We start from the raw sequence: 17,187 nt of genomic DNA on the forward strand, positions 1-17,187 counted from the left end.
TTTTGATTTTGTACCCTTCACTCTGTATTGTATTGTACATAGCATCCCTTTCAAGATGGAACATCAACACTGCATTAACAGCTTTCTCCACCTGACAAAGCAAGGTATTGCCTACAGCAGCTCCGGCCGGGACAATCAAACCACGCCTGTTACGCTCAAAACAACACTATCACCTCCTTTAACGCCCCCCTCCCCATTTTTTAAACCAAAGAGTTTTGCTTCCATTAATTTTAAGACAAGCAACGTTGGGTTTTCATTCACTTGAGTACCTCAGAATGGATCTATGAAGGAAACTGCGAGATGCTAGTTTCTCACAACATAAAAGAGGTGCAGTCCTGTGTCCCTGGATGGTCACACCACGCAGGGTTCTAAAAGAGATTCAGAGAAATCACTCAGATCCCATCAGGGCTGTTTCAGGGAGATCCGAGAGCAGAGTTGGCCTGGAAGTGATTGCCGAAGCCCAGGAGGGAAGGAGCCGCCTGCCTTTCAAAGCCGTACCAAACATTCTCGCAGAATTGAAAGCAATCCTGAGGAGGAGCGCTTGGATTCTGCAGCATCTAAGTCAGAAAATACCTCAGGCTTTTCCTCTTAAGATCTCCAGGACCAAGTCCCAGGAAAGCTAGAGCTGGCAGGAGCAGGTAGAGCTGGCAGGGCAGAAAAGAGGGACCTGGTAGCTACAGGCTAGTCAGTCTGACATCAATCCCAGGGAAAATTCTGGAACAAATTATAAAAGGGGCACCACGCAAGTCCCTAGAAACAATGCAGTAATAACCAGAAGCCAACTTGGAGCTGTCAAGAACAAATCCTGACAGACTAACCTGACTTCATTTTTTTGATCAGGTCACCTCCCTGACAGACAGAGGGAATGCGGTGGACATAGCATATCTTGACTTCAGCAAAGCCTTTGACGACGTGCCCCATGATACCCTGATTAGCTTGAGCTTGATAGATCAAGTGTCAGGTGGATACACAATGTTTAGCCTGGAGAAAACAAGACAGAAGGGTGATACAAGACTTTAAAAATACTTGAAAGGCTGTCGTACAGAGGAGGGGCAGGATCTTGATTATCCCAGAGTGCAGGACACATCATAAGGGGCTGAAGCTACAGGAAGCCAGATTTTGATTGAATATCAGGAAAAACATACTAACTGTTAGAGCAGTACGACAGTGGAACCAGTGACCTCGGGAGTTGGTGAGTGCTCCAACACTGGAGGCCTTCAAGGGAAACTTAAGACAATCACCAGGCAGATATCTTTTGATTTGGATTCCTGCATCAAGCAGGGGGCTGGACTTGATGGCCTCATGGGCCCCTTCCAATGTCACTTGTATGATTCTATGAATCTAAGGCACCAGTTCCCTGTAGGGAGAGGCAGAAGCAATACACACACCCTTGTGAGGACATGGGAGAAGAAACGCTGAATCAGAACAAATGCACAAAAGAGTCAGAAGACAGGAGCATCCACTAAACTCATCTGATTACCTGCATCAGCACTCCTTTGCCATTGGAAAAATGATGACGGCTGCCCATCATGTTTCTAACTCCAGATCAAGCAAAAAGGGAATCCCCCAAAATAGGCCAGCAGAAATTAGAAAGGCAGAGCAACCACAAGAAGAAAATGTGTGTGCTTTGCCCACTATATCTCAGACCATAACGGTCCTTTACCAAAGAAATCTAAATTCAGTACACAATGTTTTTTGTTGTAGAAATAAAAACTCCTTTACCTGAAACCACAGTAAATCATAACTGGGACGTGGTGGCGCTGCGGGTTAAACTGCAAAAGCCTCTGTGCTGCAAGGTCAGAAGACCAGCTATCATAAGATCGAATCCATGCGACGGAGTGAGATCCCGTCGCTTGTCCCAGCTACTGCCAACCTAGTAGTTTGAAAGCATGCAAAATGCAAAAATGCGAGTAAATAGGTACCACCATGGTAGGAAGGTAACTGCGTTCCGTGCCTAAGTCGCACTGGCCAAATGACCACAGAAACTGTCTTCGGACAAATGCTGGTTCTATGGCATGGAGATGGGGATGAGCCCTAGAGTCGGGCACCACTGGACTAAATGTCAAGGGGAACCTTTACAGTAAATCATGAGAACAGATATATAAACATACTGTATAATCATGAGCTGCTATGATAAAATGGATTTCTCTGTATTAATATGAAATTGGAGCCTCTTTTTTCCTGTCAGAGGCCTTTAATATGTAGTTATAAGATCATCATAAACACACTATTTTGAAATAACTTTCATGTGTATTTATTATTCTTGTAGAAAGAGTTTATTGTGGTTTCATGTAAAAGAGAGCAGTAGTTTTAACAAAAAGGTGTTTGTATATTGCTTTGAGAGTTCTTTGATAAAGGGCCCTTTTCATTTGCCTTTGTTTCATACAACCCTACTATTTTCAATCTCACCCCCCATGTGCACATGCACAAATGCACCCCCCCCCCAAAAAAAGGAATGTAAAGACCTCACCCGACCTCTGCAGTCTCAAACCTGCTGGAGCAGCTAAGGGCTGGCAGAGATGCATCTTGTCCGCTTTGTCAGGCAAGCACCAATCCACCCACCCAGGAAACCTGGCATGCCGAGCTTTCATTGCAAAAAGCCAAGGATAGAGTTCTAAAACCCAAAATAGGTGCAAGAGGGCAGGGTTTTAGTTGCCTACTAGCAGGCCAGGCCATCAGTTCTCCCTGTGGTCTGCCCAATTGACCAGCCACGGGCACACAGAGGGCTTTGCTGACCTACAGCTGGGCCTCTTCTCTCATCCTCTCCTCTCCAGGCACGGCTGTTCCCTTCCCACACACGTCTGTGGTGGCGGCTCAAACTTTCAGACTCATAAAGGAGGTAGTCCTGAAAAGTCACCCACCAGAGGGAGGGAAGGGCAGTCCTGAGATCCAACGCCCAGCAAGATCTCCTGTACCCTCTCCCTGCTTCTACTTGAGAGTAGGGATTTGCCCTGTGCGCTCTTCCCACATCCAGGCAAGCTTCCTGCCGGGCCCAGAAAGGGGCTCGAGGGGCTGTTTCACAGGAGATCCACAGACTTTTCCCAGGCGGCAGGTAAGGTCACAGTCACCGGCTGGCTCCATAAAAGCTTTCCCTGCAAGGCAGAAGAGCCGGCGGGGCAGCCCCTGCTTGAGAGCAGGCGGGAGAAGCATCGGGTCCAGAACACGGGATGGAAGAGACTCGGGTCCAAATGGGAAGGGCCAGCGGGTCGCTCCGCAGTTCCCTGGAGGCCAGCTTCTCCTCGGCTCCCTTCCTGCTCCGGCACTACCTGGACTGAGCAAGGATGACCCTCTTGAACCAGGCGCTGACGGCGCAGTCCACCCGCAGCACGAGGCCGATGCCCAGCAGGAGGAAGAGGCTGCTCACCACAAAGCCCAGGGCTTCGAAGAGGAACCTGGCAGAAAAACAGAAGTGCCACGTCAGGGACCAGCCGCCTGGGCAGCCCTTGATGGGCCCAGAAGACGACCCACGTGAAGCCCTCTAGCGCCAGGGGTCCCCCATAGAGGTTCCTGGGCTGCCCACTCCCAGAAATCCTAGCCAGCGCAGCTCGTGCCCAAGGCTGCCGGAAGTTGCAGTCGGAGGTCAGCTGAGGACTTGCAATCAACTGGGCGGTGGCTTTATTAATTAATTCATTTTGTGGGAGTCGTTTTAAAAGTGATTTCATGGCTTTTACTCAGACCTGTATAAGTGGGTTCATAAACAAACTAAAATACATTGTGCGGGACTGGGAAGGGTGTCTCTCCCCCCCCTTCCCCGAGTGGCAAGAGTGGGCTGACCACCTCTCAGAGGGCACGGCTGGAGACTCCTTCCCTGCAGTTACTGTCTCCATCGTCCCTGTGGGCTGGGGCGATGGCCAGAGAGAGGCAGGCCACCCTCTCGAGGCCAAAGGCATAGCCGTGGCGGGACCTGGCTCAGAAGAGGAATGCAAGACGGCCGAGGAAGACCGAAGGCTGGGCGGCGAGGGCCAGGAGGGGCGGCTGCTACCTTAAAGAGGAACCGCTGGATGGGAGGTGGGACACCCCTCTGATCCAGAGACCGGGCATGGGGGCGAGGGGTTGGTGCTGCCAGAGACAGCTGCCCAGCCTGGAGGCATGAGAACCACCGCCAACGGAGGAAGCAGCAGAGGGGGGCGAATGCCCCCCCCAAGTCAGCTTGGCTTACTGGCCTCCATCAGGTCAGCTTCCGGCTCCTCCTCACCTCGTGGTCCGCTACACCAAAGAGGCCAGCCAGGTCCGGGTAGAGTTTGGCTCTCCCTCTCTGAAGAATGGCCACCCTTATGGGATGGCGGCTGCCTGCTGGGCCTGTGGAGGACTGGTGGGGGAAGGAGCCTTCGCCGCTCGCCTCTAGGGACAACGGGCAGAACGCACTCAGCGCCTGTGTTGCGGCACCCCTTGCCTGGGGGCGCCTGCCAGGGGCCCTAGACCGGGTCAAGGGTTAGGGGGAGGCTCTGCCTTTGGTTGGGGGCACTGGCTCCCAAGACTGTGGGGATGAAGCTAACTCCCTGGCGCTCTCAGTTGCCTGTTTCATGTTCTTGGCCCTTTAAGAGTTCCCTTGCTCTCCAATCAACAGCTTGTTCCAGCAGCCATTCTCCATTGTCCTGGAAAAGCAGGGCAGGGGCCACCCACACATAAACAACAACAATAATAACAGTCTTAGAACGGCAGAGCTGGAAGGGACCCTCCTCTGGATCCTCAAGTCCAGCCCCTCAAGGAGGTGGGGGGCATTCGAACTCCCAGCCTCGGGCTCACCAGCTCCAGAGACCTGGAGGGTTGCTTCACGCCTGCTAGAAGGACTGCACTCTTCGTCCCTCGCTCGCATGCCTGAAGGGCCTAAACTTGCAGCCTGAATCACACAGAGCAGCCAAGATGGGCAAAGGACCTCACTGGCCAGGTAGATGCACAACCCAGGAAGGAAGCAACTGACAGGGGACTGCTGTGCCCCTGAATCTACCCGTCCCCTGCCCGGCTCCACCACCACCACCTCATATCGCCATATGGCCTTCCCGGAAAGGAAGCCCACCTTACTCACTTTGGGGCAAAGACCTTCCAAACCATAAGATGTCTCCTGAGGATAATGGCTGCCAGGACACAAGCCAGAAGCTGTTGGAAAAAGAGGGAAGGGAGAGAGGGAAGGGAGAGAGAAAGTGGGAAGGAGGGGTGCAGGGAGACGGCATCAGGCTGGGCGCGCACAAGGGAGCCACAGCACGGCTAAGAGGGGCGGCACTGGCTGAAGCAAGGGACTTTGTGCTTTGCTGGAACACCGTCCCCCCCCCGCCCCACCCCTCACCCTCTTACGGCTTGGCTTTGTGCCCTGGCACAACATTGACAGTGAGATCTCTGGATGACTTCAAGCTGCTTTCCAAGCGACCGCACTCAGGACACGGATGAGGCAGGAGGCCAAAAGGGAACTCAGCGGTGACAAGTTGGCCGTTCCCAGGTACAGTCAGCCTGGCGGCCTTAGCTCAAGCACTGGTCACTTCCAGCTCAGACTGCGGCAGCGCACTCTCCGTGGGACTCCTCTTGGAGACCAGAGAGATCCTGCAACGATCGCAATTTGCAGCAGCTCGACTTCTAGCGGGGACACCGGGCAGGAGCCAGGCGAGATCAGTTCTGAAAGGATTGCACGGGCAACCAATTCATTTCCAGAGACAGCTCAAGATGCTGAAGATGACTCACACTGCTGGTGTGGCCTGGTTACCGAACAGAATGATTTCCCTTCTACGTGACCAGCCTGATCACGAAGACCGGCTTGCAGGAGCGGCAGCTCTTTCAGCAACCACCATTCAGGAGAGAAAAGGGAGGGCTCTGGTTGTGGAAAGCTTTCGTCCGGAAGGCCTGGTTGGTGCCAAGGACCGTTCCCTTTTGCCACCCGGTTGAAGCAAAGGTTTAAGCTGGAAGAGGTTGCTGAGGTCTGCAACGTATGTGCGGTTTCACGGTTCAAGGTTTAAGCCCTCTTTTGTGTGTTAAACACAATCGAACAGTATGGAACGTGAAAGGAGCTGAACGCAGTTTAAACCCTTTCAAGTGTCATGCTGTTTTCCTTGTGGCCTGCTTTGCCTTCTTATGAAACAGAGCAGGCCCAAGAAAAGACAACAATGCGAGGGAAAGTGGAAGGCTTGTTGGAAAAGACGAAGGCCAGATGTGGGCCGGACTGACTTCGTAAGTCACCAGGGATCCTTCTTAGGAGAGAGGCAGGGTGAACATGTTTTTAACAAATAAATAAATGAAGTCACAGCCTTGAGTTTACAAGAGGGGCTGTTGTAGACAGGCCATTTTTCTGGAGGTCACTCATTCATAAGAGTGCCATAAGTCAGAAGCGACTTGACAGCACGTACCAAGAGATAATTCTAAATAAGGAACCAGGATAAAATTCCCAGTGGGAAAAAAACAACAACAGCATGCTGAAAGACCAACTGAGTTAGCCCGGTGGCACTGGACCCTCGCCCTGGGGTTACTTGCCATGCATGCTAAGGCATAGACAGGCTGCAGAAACAGCTCTGGAGGGAAGTGCCCTGGCAGCCCTCCTGCAGCCCCCCCCCCCCGAAGCCAGGCTCCACTGGCTCGCCTGCTGTTCTCTCTGCTCTCTCCTGTCCTGCGGACACAGGGGTGTCGTGTTCCTGCGGGACTTTCTTCACCTCCCCTTCACCTCCCTTCTCCCCTGGGCAGCCCTCGCGGTCTCCGACGGAGGCTTTGCAAGGCTCCTGTCCCCGACATGTGCTAGCCAGTCGGCCGGCCGGCCGGCCAAGCCTTCAGAAGCGAAGCCCCTGCCCGTCATCCTGGGTGTCTCGCCCTTCCCTTCTGGCAAAGCCTTCCTGGGGCTCCGCCTCCCAGGAGGTACCTGGGCTCCAAGGACAAGGAGGTACTTGAGTCCCAACTGCAGCAGCGCCGCTGAGAACTTCTCTGGGGCTTCCCGGAGCCGCATCTCCATCATCTGCTCCTCCCTGCTGTGAGTCTCCCCTTTGGGCCTCCTGCCCTTGGCGCCAGGGAGCGTCTCACAGACAAATGGCCACAGCAGAAGCAAAGGGCAGCCGGCTACCTCGGGAGAGGAAAAACAAGTGGGGGGGGGATCACTGAGAGAGAAAAGGGGGAGTCACAAACATACCAGCTGAGCATGCCTGTTCCCAAGGGGGGCCCAGCCTCAAAACCAGGAGGAAACGTTCTGCACAGCCCAGTGCAAACTTCTCCAGAAGACGGAAAGGATGCACGTTCCCGGGAGGGGCTCTGTGAGGAGGGGGAGCCCAAATGGAAGCCCTCCTTGTCGGCCACTACCCCCCACCCCAACGCCAAGCAGCTGAGAAAGCGGGAGGACTCCCACCGCCCCACCCAGAGAGCCGCACAACCCCTCCTGAGCCGGGAGCAGGAAGGCCGGCCGGGGACTCACCCGCAAAGAGGATCTGGGAGGCAAAGGTGTTGGCCCCAACCAGCAGGGCCGGGAGGACGTTGCCGGCGTGACCCTCTTGGAAGCCCACAAAGGCCGCGTTCCAGTGGATGGTGGGGAAGACGGGCTGGTGGCCTGTGGCATAGAAAAACTGGGCGGCCGCCAGGGCCCAGGCCACGGGAGCCTCCCAGGGCACCACGAAGGGATCTGAGAAGAGGGAGGAGGAGAAGGAGTGGCACTTTTACACGCTGCATATTTAATTTGTAGATTTTCACATCTCCCCATTAACATATAAGCTATATTCTAATAATATAGAACAAGAATAACATTGTCAAATAATAAGAGTAAAAAAAAGGAAAACAAACCATTCCAAAGGCTTAGCCAGTGGCTGGGAACATGAGGTGATGGGGCCAAGGGAGCAGCAAAGGCTTTGCCCACCCAAAGACGGTCCTTCTCCTCCCTTTCCTCTGTGGCTCAGTGTGAGGCTCCCAAGGTGGAAGCCATGGTTGGAGTGCCGCTGCTCTCGAAGAATAGCAACCAGACCCAGACTTCCCCCCCACCATCCCCACCGCGACGGGAGGAGAAAGGAGTGGAAACCCCTGATTGGGGGGCAGAGTGCGGCGGAACCCTCACCCTAAGCAAGGGGGTAGACACCCGGGACTTAGAAGAGGACATGAAGGGGTTAAAAATTGCCCGCGAAACGGGACGGTTTCAGGCGGGAAAGAGGGGGGAGGAGATAGAGGCTGGGATGGGAGATATAAGGGGAAGACCACAGGATATTCCAGGCGGTTGGGAGTGGGTGTGGATGGAGGACCCTTGGACCCACAAGTGGGAACAAGTCCGAGTACCCCATGAAGAGGCAGAGAGACGCCGTCAACTGGGGCTGAAGCCTCGTCCGTCTTACTGGGGCGAGACGGAGGCGAAAGAGTGGCGTAGGAAACTGCGGGAAGAGAGAGAGGCGGTAGCCAGAGAGCTGGAAAGGAAGCGTCAATGGCACATCGCCGAACTGAGGAAGCTGGGGGGTTACCCGGCCCCTGGGGCTTCACAGTAGAGGACGGATCCTCTTGGGACGGCTGGAGTGGAGACGAGGAGACCCTTCCCTTGATATCCTTGGACGAAGAAGTGAACCCTGGACCAGGGCCTGTGCCGCCGTCAACAGGTCCCTGGAACCCAGAGAACTCTAACCCTTTTGTACAAAGTTTATGGACTCCTCCCAAGCCCAACCTTGGACTTCAAACGTCCCTGAACCCTTTCATGGGTATAGTTACTGATGATGTTAAAGTAGAAATAAATACGTTGCCGTTTGACTTTCCTCAAGAGTCTCGTCCGTTTATTGAAGAGAGGACAGCCCACACACACGAACCCTCACACTCAGGCGGCTGCAGGCCCTGCCTACCCTGACTGAACCTTCCCCACAAATCTGTGCTCTGAAGCAGGTCAGGCTGAGAGGCGGTGACTGGCCTGAGGCCACGGGGTGACCATCAGGGCCAAAGGAATGGCAGCCGGCGTTCCTCCAGCCTCTTTCAGGAGCCAAATGGTGCCACCATGCGGGCGCAGCTCTGGAGGGGGAGCCCAGGAAATGGGACGGCGGAGACAAGAGGCTGCTGGCCAGAGACTCTCAACCTGCTCGGCCGGCTGGCTACCCAGCAGCCCCTCAAGGTTGCCCAGCCCGGCATCCTGGGGGGGAGCTGTGCCCCCTCCCCCTACAAAGACTGCAACCCTGCAAAGCCTCTTGCCACAGCGTAAGAGGGCAGCAAAGCCCAAAGGCCCTTCCACACGCTGGGCACCTTCAAGGCTTCAACGGCATCCCACTTAGGAACACTCGGGGTCCTGCCTGCCTCCATTAAAGGCGCCAGAGGACCCGGATGCAAGGAACAGAGATCTGGAGAAGGCAAACAGGGCCCTCCCAGCAGTCCTCCTCAGGGAAGACCAGCAAGGGGCCCACGACAGGCGGGGGGGGGCAACTATTGGGACGCCTGGACTTGTTCCGGCATCAACGGGCGAGGCGGATGAGACGACCCTCGAGACCTTCTGATGACAGGATTCCCAGACGATGACACGTGGAAGGGGTTCCGCTTCCGCGCCAGCCCACCTGTCCAAACATCTGCCCGTTGGATCTCCGTGGGGTTGCCCCCGCCGGGACCCTTTTCCCGCTCACCTCTCCTCTGTATCCAGACCTGAAGCCGCTTTGGAAAGACCCTTGGCCCTCGTGACTGGCGCCTGAGGGAGCGGGGGCACTCCCCAGGACGGGATGCCTTCCACCCCCTCCACAAACCCAACCAGTTCATGAGTGAAGACCTCCGTGCCCCCCCCGGCCCTCCCCCAACTCACCCGCCTGTGCAGAGCCGGAGGAGAAGGTGGCGGCGAGGATCCAGAGCAGGGCGAAGGCCTGGAGGAAGAGGAGCAGGAAGGCCAGGCTGAGGCGCTCGTGGTGCAGCGTCAGGAGCAGGAAGGCCAGCAGGGCCAGGCCGATGAGCAGGGCCGCCGAGTAGACGCTGCCCAGCCCGTACGCCGCCACCGAGGCCCCGCCTCCCGCCTTGGCCTCCTCCAGGCGGCTCCTCAGGGACTCCTGCATCCGGCGGTAGAGCTGAGGGATGACCAGGAGGAGCTCGGCCTCGGAGCTGGGGGAGGCGAGCGGGGGGTCGGCCCCCGCAGGCTCCCGGCTGTCCCTCACCAAGACGGTCACCGGGTCCCAGAGGAGGAGGAGGAGGCCCGCCCCGACCAGGCCAAAGACCCCCCGGGGGAAGGCCACCAGCGCCAGCTGCACCCACACGCGCAGCTTGGCCAGCGCCTCCTCGGCCCCCGAGGTCACGGCCCAGTAGCCGCCGATCCAGAGGGCCAGCAGGGGGAACCCCCAGCGGACAAAGAGGACGGGGGCGCTGGGCCGGTTGAGGTTGCCGTAGTGGCGCAGCCAGCCCTGCACGGCCCCCACCAGCCCGGCCAGCCCCGCCAAGCAGAGGAGGTACTGGAGGTTCTTCGCCTGGGGCTCCTGCAGGCTGGAGAGCGGGGCCAGGAGCGAGGAGGACTGGCAGCCGGGCGTCTCCTCGCGACACTGCCGGAAAAGCCCAGAGAGGCGCGCGCACGCCAGGACGACCCCTAGCAGCCCGAGCACCGGCAAGCCAAGGGGCGAGCCTTCCAGAGCGCCCTGCCAGTGCAGCCTCAGCACCAGCGCCAGCGCCAGCGAGACTAGCAGGAAGGGGGCCACCTGGGCCTCGGCCATCACAAAGCTGTCGGACAGCATGGCGCCACAGCGCAGGAACAGCAGGCCGAAGGGCAGGGCCGGCCCTAGCCATGCCCGCCGCCTTTCACTCAGGCTGGGTCCCGCAAACGGAGGGTGGGCGCCGCCCGTGGAGGCTCTCTGGGACTCTCGCCTGGCCCAGCACTGCCAGAAGAACCCCAACTGGGAGGCTGCAGCTGCCCAGGAAGAGAGCAGGAGGAGGTCCACTCTGGCCCACCCGGAGAGGTGTGCAAACCCCAGGAGAGCCGCTCCGGCTGCCCCCGAGAGCAGAGGGTAGGCCAGGAGGTGGCGGTAGGAAAAGTTCAGTCCGGCAGCCGCCCGGCAGGCCAGCCAGCAGAGCAGGCAGGAGGAGCCCAGGAGGCCACAGCCAGCGACCATGCGGACCGGGTGGAAGCGGGCCCAGGACTCGGCGCAGACGGCCCGTCCCTCCTGGAGGTACTGCTGGAAGTGGCTTCGGAGCGTCTCCAGCTGAGGAAGCCCCGGAGAGGCTGCCTGGGCCAGGAGCCGCTCATGCTCCTCCACGGCGGTCGCGAAGAGGTCCCGGAGCCGCTGCAGCTTCTCTGCCGAGATGTCTTGGGCCACCCGGGAGTAGGAGTGCAGGAAGCGGTCCACCTGTAAAACAGCCGAGGGCCTCCGTCACTGGGCCCTGGAGGCCAGGCCCCCTCCTCTGTGGGAAGGGGATGGAACTTAACCCAAGGGTGGCCCATGGGACACCCGAGGCTGCTCGGAGGGAAGGAGGAACAGGCAAAGTGTCCCCCACCCCCACCCCTGAAGGGACTGGAAGCCATTATGGAAGGGTGAGGATGACCCCACCCGTCTTCAGGAGGGGGAGGGAACCGGGGGCCGGTCCTCTCGTCCAAAGGCCCACCCACCGCCCGGGGGCCTTGGGAGCGGCTCTCACCTGCCAGGCGTTGAGGCGGTAGGCTGCCAGCTGGGCCAGGGTGGAGGCAGCTCTGTCTCCCTCGACCGCAAACAGTTCGGCCATCACTTCCCCAATGTTGTTGTAAGGCACAGGGACGCCCAGCAGGAGGGCCAGCGTGGGGACCAGGTTCACCTGCGGGACGGTTTCTGGCTCCTGGGGAAGGAACACAAGGGAGAGATAGCGACGTTGGGCCTGCCGGAGGAGGTGGAGAACACCAGCGCCCAAGGCAGGGAAGTGGCCCGACGCCCAGCCAGCAGCTTCCCTTCCTTCCTGTCCTTTTCCCCAGGGAGAAAAAACACCCGGGGGGTGCCCAGGGGGCTCCCGGGGCTGCATCACCCAGCTTTAAGGGGCAGTGAGCATGGAAAAGCCCCCACCCCCCAATAGGAGTCAGCTGTGGGGTGGGAGAAAACCCCGCAGCCAGCTCCTGCCTCGCGCACGACTGCTCCCGCCCCCTCGTGGGAGACTGGAGACCGCAGGGCGTCCACCCTACTTCCCGAGGAGCCTCCCGAGGGGCTGAAGGGCGAGACCCCCAAGGGCGCGCAGGCACCCGCCTGGCCACTCACCTCGGGCGGGGGGCTCTGGAACAAGGGCGCCTTGCTGTACACAAAGAGAGCCGCGTTGACCTCCTCTTCACTGTCCCCACCGTGGTCCCCGGTCCCGGTCATGCCGTGGTCCCCTGCCACCAGGAGCAGCGTGTCATTCGCCAGGTGGTCAACCAGTGACCTGTCCATCAACAACAGGGGGCTTCAGCTGCCTCTCTGTGCCAGGGCCAAGCCCCCCCCCGGCTCAAAGCAGGTGTGACGCGCTGCCCTCCTATGTCTGTGCCACCTTCCGGAGCATCCATCCTTTTGAGCCCAGTGGCTCACCCTGTGAGAGGCTACCCTCTGCCCCCCAAACGGTTACCGCCCAGCCGAGTGGCTGCTCTGCCCTGCAAGAGGGACCAGTGGCCAGGCATCGGGTTGAGAGGGCACGGACCTTGGCTGAAGCCAAAAAGGACAGGGGCCAGGGAGCCCATCCAGCTGGGGAGCCTCTTCTGGGTCCCTCCCCGGAAAGCTCTTTCCAGAGGGGCCGTGGGGTAAAAGCAGGAGTATCTGGGCTCATCCCCTCCAGAATAGGAGCCTGGCGGAAACCTTGAGCGCTCTTCTTATTTCCGAGAGCTCCCGTCACCCGCTCTTCCTCTCGGGAGTCTTACCTGAGCATGGCATCCATCTGGGAGAGCTTCTTGGCCATTTCAGGGTGGTCCGGCCCATGCTTATGACCACAGTGATCCACGCCTAAAAAGTGGGCAATCAGCAGGTCCCACTGGCCGCCTTCCACTGCACCCCAAGTGAGAGAGAGAGAGAGAGAGAGAAGGAAGAGAATCAGCAGGTGACACGGGGGGGGGGAGGAGAGCCAACCCCAGCCCCTGTTGGAAAAGGGGCACTGGCCTCATCTTCTCTGGTGCGCTTCGCTTAAGGAGGAGAAAGGAAGGACCAGCAGCAGCAGCAGCAGCAGGTCGTCCTCTCTCCCAGGCAGGCCAGAGCTCCTGGGGAGGGAGCACGCTGCCTCGGGAACCCACAGAGAAGTGCTCAGCACAGACGGCTCGAAAACATGCTGTGTGGCGTTGCCTTTCCCCTGGGCCAGGAGCTGCAGCCGGCACAGCAGGGATCAGCTATGGCCCACCGAGGAGTGCTGCGCCAGAGCACATGATGGACCCGTGCCCGAAGAGCAGCACGGCCTGCCTGCCGGATCCTCCGGTTCCATGTCCTACTGTTGACATCCAAGCCCTGAACACCTTGGAGCCAGGATACCCAGCAGTCCCCCCCCCTTTCTTAGGGTGCCCGGCCAGCTCTGGGTGCCTTAACGGCTGCCCAGCAGCCTCCCGAAGAGAGTTGGGACCCACCCTGGGAAGGACGAGAGCTCACCTGTCTGATACAGATGCTGCAAGATGCCATCATCCACCGTGTGGAGATCCTTCACGTTGAACGAAGGGAAGAAGTATGAGCGGAAGAAGGCTCGGGGGAAGAGTCCGTCCCAGGTGTCGTCTCCCATGAAGACCACCCTCCTTCCTGCAAGAAGGACGGGGAGCTGTTGGCGAAGCACATCCCGCCCACCGAGAGGGAGCCCAGCCATGGCGAAATCCCAGCGCCCCTCCCTTCCCCTCATCCCTCCGGACTTTTTCTGGGAGGGCAGGCAGAGAGTTCTTCTGGGGCCCCTGGAGCTTGCTCCCTTCCCCTGCTGACACCCTAACCCTCAACCTCTCTAGGGCTCCCTCGCTAACATCCAGACCTCAGCCCCACACGTGCACGGGCCGATCGGCTCTTTGAACTGAGAACATCGTGGAACAGCATAATGACCCAGGAGACATGAGGAGACATGTGGCCCAAGAGAGTCTGGCGAAGAGAAAGAAGCAGCAGCAGGCCCACAGCGTTCCCATTCTCCCTTTCCAAAAAAACAAGCCAGCTCCTCCTCCTCCTGCTGCATGTGTCCAGTCTTTAGGCTACAGCGCAGCGTGAAGCCCACTCCCTTGATGGGCAGCTGAAAGAGCCTCTTCCCTCACCACAAGCCATCCGAGCAGGGGCCGCTGAGGCCGCCCAGTCCAACCCCTGGCCTGCTTGCAGATCCCCCCCCCCCAAACCACCATAGGCACCACCCCCAGATCAAGAGAACAAGGTCTTCCCTTTTTATCGCCTAGAAGAGAAGAAAGCAACCACTCCCTCCTATCCTATCTTAGACAAGGTGAGACCTTACGGGGCACATCTGCAGCACAAAACCGAGCCCTTTGCCGCTACAAAAGCCAAGGAAGGAAAGAAGCTGGAGGGGGAACAGAGACAAAGCCTTAGAACCAGAGCAAGGGATAACCCAACAGGATGAGTTGTGAGAACACTGAACTAGGCGTGGGGAGACCTGGGTTCATTTCCCTCCTTGGCCACGAAACTCCCAGGTGGATTTGGGGCCAGTCAAAGGTCCTCAGGCTGACCAAACTCACAGGCTTGTTCTGAAGAGAGAGGCGGGTATGGAGAAATCCCTGCAGGCCACCATCAACTGGCAGGAATAAGATAAATGCCACAAGCGGAGAAGCCCAAGCGGCAGAGGGGAACCGACCGCCTTTCCTGGGCCTTAAGAAAAGGCGATGCAGGGGTCAGGACAAGGAAATCTGAGGCAGAAAGCGAGGGTCACCCTCAGCACCGCCCTTTTCTGGAGGCACCCACCGTTCTGTGCCAGCTGCCAAACCAGGTTGTCTTCCTGGATGGCGTAAGAGGCGAAGTTGCTGCCGGCGTCGATGAAGGTGGGCAGGGAGCCCGTGGTGATGCCCTTGATGCGCTGCATGGTGGTGGTGGGCGGGTCGGCCCGGAAGCGGTACAGGCGCCCGTGGCGGGGCTGCCGGCTGGCCAGCTGGTGCAGGAACGGCAGCTTGTTCTCGTAGGGCCGCGGAGCCCGCCGGGAAGGGTCGAACCGGGCAAACTCGAACTTCAGGGCGTCGATGAGGACCAGGACGGCCTTGGGGAAGCGCCGGGGCAGCCAGCAGGCGCCGAGGGGGTCTCCAGCACCCTGCGAGGAGGAGGAGGAGGAGGAGGAGCCGGCCGGCGGGTCCAGGCAGGAACTGCGGTTGGCCAGCTCCACCCGCATGAGGAGGAAGCCGCTGGTGAAGAGCCCGAGGGCCGCGAAGAAGAGGAAGCAGGTCCAGGCCAGGAAGAGCAGCACCGGGGCCCTCTGCATGCTGCCCGCGGGGGGGGGGGAGGGAGAGAGAGAGAGAGAGAAAGGAGTCAGGGGGTGAGGAAGAGGAAGAAGAAGGGGAGGAGGAGGAGGAGGAAGGCTAGTGCATCGGCCCTCGATCCGTGGGGTCAGTCGACGGGTGCCAGGGCTGAGGGAGCCCAGCTCCCACCACTCTTGGCTCCTGGATGTCCCGGGGGGAGGATGATGGGAACTCCAGTTGTGCCTCAGGTAGGGTGGCACAGGCTGCTCCCCTCTGTGTGTCTCTCTGTGTCCGTCCGTCCCACCGACCGACCCCTGGTTAAGGGCAGATGGACGCAGGTGGCCTCCCTGACTGTGGGCAGTGAACTGACCCCCCCCCCCAACAGGATCCGGCCCTCTCTCGTGGCCCCCCCGCCCAACTGGCTCCCTTGCAGCTTCCATGGAAACGGGGAGGGGGGGTCACCTTGGGCCAGCCTCAGTCTCGCCGCCTGGCCTACCTCGCAGGGTTGCAGGGAGGGAGGCGGAGGGGCGGGGCGAGGGAGGGGAGGGGCATAAACGCCCACTCCGGAGGGGGCAAAAGAGGGGGGCTCCAGATCCCTCTCCGCCCACGTGACCGTCCCTGCGGGGGGTGGCCGGGAAGGGGGAAAAGAACGGAAAGGTCGGGGGAGGGACAAAGGTCACCTGGAGACGGGGGGGCCCTGATCCTGCGCGCGCTGGCCGGCCTTCCGGGAAAGGAGGGGGGAGGCTGGGCGGGGAGGAAGCGGAAGTAAGGGCCAGCGAGAGCGAGCGGCAGAGCGGCTGCCGGCGCCCCCTCGTGGAGGAGCGGGGCGAGGCGGGAGCTGCGCTGCGTTGCGCTGGCGGAGACCGCCACCAGGGGGAGCCGGCGGCAGGGAAGGGAGAAGGAGAGGAGGCCGCCGCCGCCGCCGCGCGGTAGACTGCTCCTGCGCAGGGACGCTCTCTCTTTCTCTCTCTCGCCCTCCCCGGGAGATCAATGGCCACCCGCTTCCCGGGCCAGAGGCTCTTGCAGGAGGGGCAGCAGATCCCCAGGGCCGGAGAAGGGCGGGGGGGGGGAAGAAGAAGGGGCCGCCCCAGAAAGTGAGCCCCTCCTCCCCGGACCCCCCCCGTGAGAACCCACGGCGGCGACCTCGAGGGCTAAGCCCCGAGCCCCCCCAAAAAAAGCCTCCGCCCCAACCCCCGCTGCGCAGGCCTTGCAAAGGTGGGGGAGGCGGAGGGGGGGAGGGGGAGAAAGGCGCCCCTCTCCCCCCTCCCCGACAAGGGGGCCGTCCCAGAGGTCGCCGCCGGGGGGGGGGCGGGGTGGCCGGTCTTGGACTTCGGCCCGGCGACCTCAAGGGGGAACCCGCCCTGCCCAGCAGGGACCCAGAGAGATCCGCGTCCGCTCCCCCCCCACCACGAATAACCCTCCGTCCTGCGGGGGGGACCCTAAAGACCAACACGTGTCCAGGCCCTTCTTGGGCTTGAGCTCGCAGGGATCCGACCCGCCCCCTCCCCCTCCCCGGGGGAACCGGACGCTCCTTCCCCCCCGCGCCGCCCCCAAGGCTGGTTCAGAGGGGGAGGGCCCTCTCTCTCTCTCTTCCCCCCCCACCAGCAAAGCCCTCGCGGGCCCGAATCCCACGCGGGGTGGGGGCGCAAGGCGTCCTTCCTCGGGAGTTTCTCCCCCAACAGATGCGGGGGCGGCGGCGGCGGCGGCGGCGGGGGGGTGCCGGTTTAGCCGCCGCCGCCCCTCCCGCGCCTCGAACTCAGTGCCGGGTCCCGGAGCGCCTGCCACGGACACGGACACACGCACACACGCACACACACACACCCCTGTAGCGAGGGTCGTTGGGGGGACCGGGCCCTGCAACATCGCAACGATACCCACGCACGCGCACGCGCGCACACACACACCCCACAATATTGGTGGCAAGAAAGGACGACCCACCCCCACCCCCTCTTAAAAGGGATGGGAAGCCCAGGGGA

The 17,187-nt window shown here is 59.9% G+C and overlaps 1 protein-coding gene across 6 annotated transcripts; it reads right to left on the reverse strand.

The window, feature by feature from the left end:
- PIGO (phosphatidylinositol glycan anchor biosynthesis class O) lies at positions 1 to 16,138 on the reverse strand. Of its 6 annotated transcripts, none has more exons than XM_072993061.2 (11): positions 15,892 to 16,138; positions 14,727 to 15,235; positions 13,440 to 13,583; positions 12,728 to 12,851; positions 12,099 to 12,258; positions 11,515 to 11,688; positions 9,707 to 11,225; positions 7,379 to 7,582; positions 6,836 to 7,029; positions 5,027 to 5,097; positions 1 to 3,392 (listed from the first exon to the last, which is right to left on the reverse strand). In XM_072993061.2, the coding sequence occupies exons 2-11, from the start codon at positions 15,232 to 15,234 to the stop codon at positions 3,263 to 3,265; spliced, it is 3,228 nt and encodes a 1,075-aa protein (XP_072849162.2). In that variant the 5' UTR covers position 15,235; positions 15,892 to 16,138; the 3' UTR covers positions 1 to 3,262. The 6 variants fall into 6 exon arrangements, with proteins under 6 accessions (XP_072849162.2, XP_072849164.2, XP_072849163.2 ...); XM_072993063.2 differs by lacking the exon at positions 15,892 to 16,138 and adding an exon at positions 15,708 to 15,885; XM_072993062.2 differs by lacking the exon at positions 15,892 to 16,138 and adding an exon at positions 15,674 to 15,841.
- Between the last annotated feature and the right edge of the window lie 1,049 nt (positions 16,139 to 17,187).

Source organism: Pogona vitticeps, chromosome 2 (assembly GCF_051106095.1).
Source record: "Pogona vitticeps strain Pit_001003342236 chromosome 2, PviZW2.1, whole genome shotgun sequence".
In the NCBI taxonomy this organism is placed as follows: domain Eukaryota; kingdom Metazoa; phylum Chordata; class Lepidosauria; order Squamata; family Agamidae; genus Pogona; species Pogona vitticeps.

Coding starts and splice junctions, on each gene's coding strand:
- PIGO (XM_078384196.1), bottom strand. CDS start 15,651: ATGGAAGCTGCAAGGGAGCCAGTTGGGCGGGGGGGCCACGAGAGAGGG. Junction 13,584..14,726: donor TTGGCAGCTGGCACAGAACG/GTGGGTGCCTCC, acceptor TCCTTCTTGCAG/GAAGGAGGGTGGTCTTCATG. Junction 12,852..13,439: donor GCAGCATCTGTATCAGACAG/GTGAGCTCTCGT, acceptor CTTGGGGTGCAG/TGGAAGGCGGCCAGTGGGAC.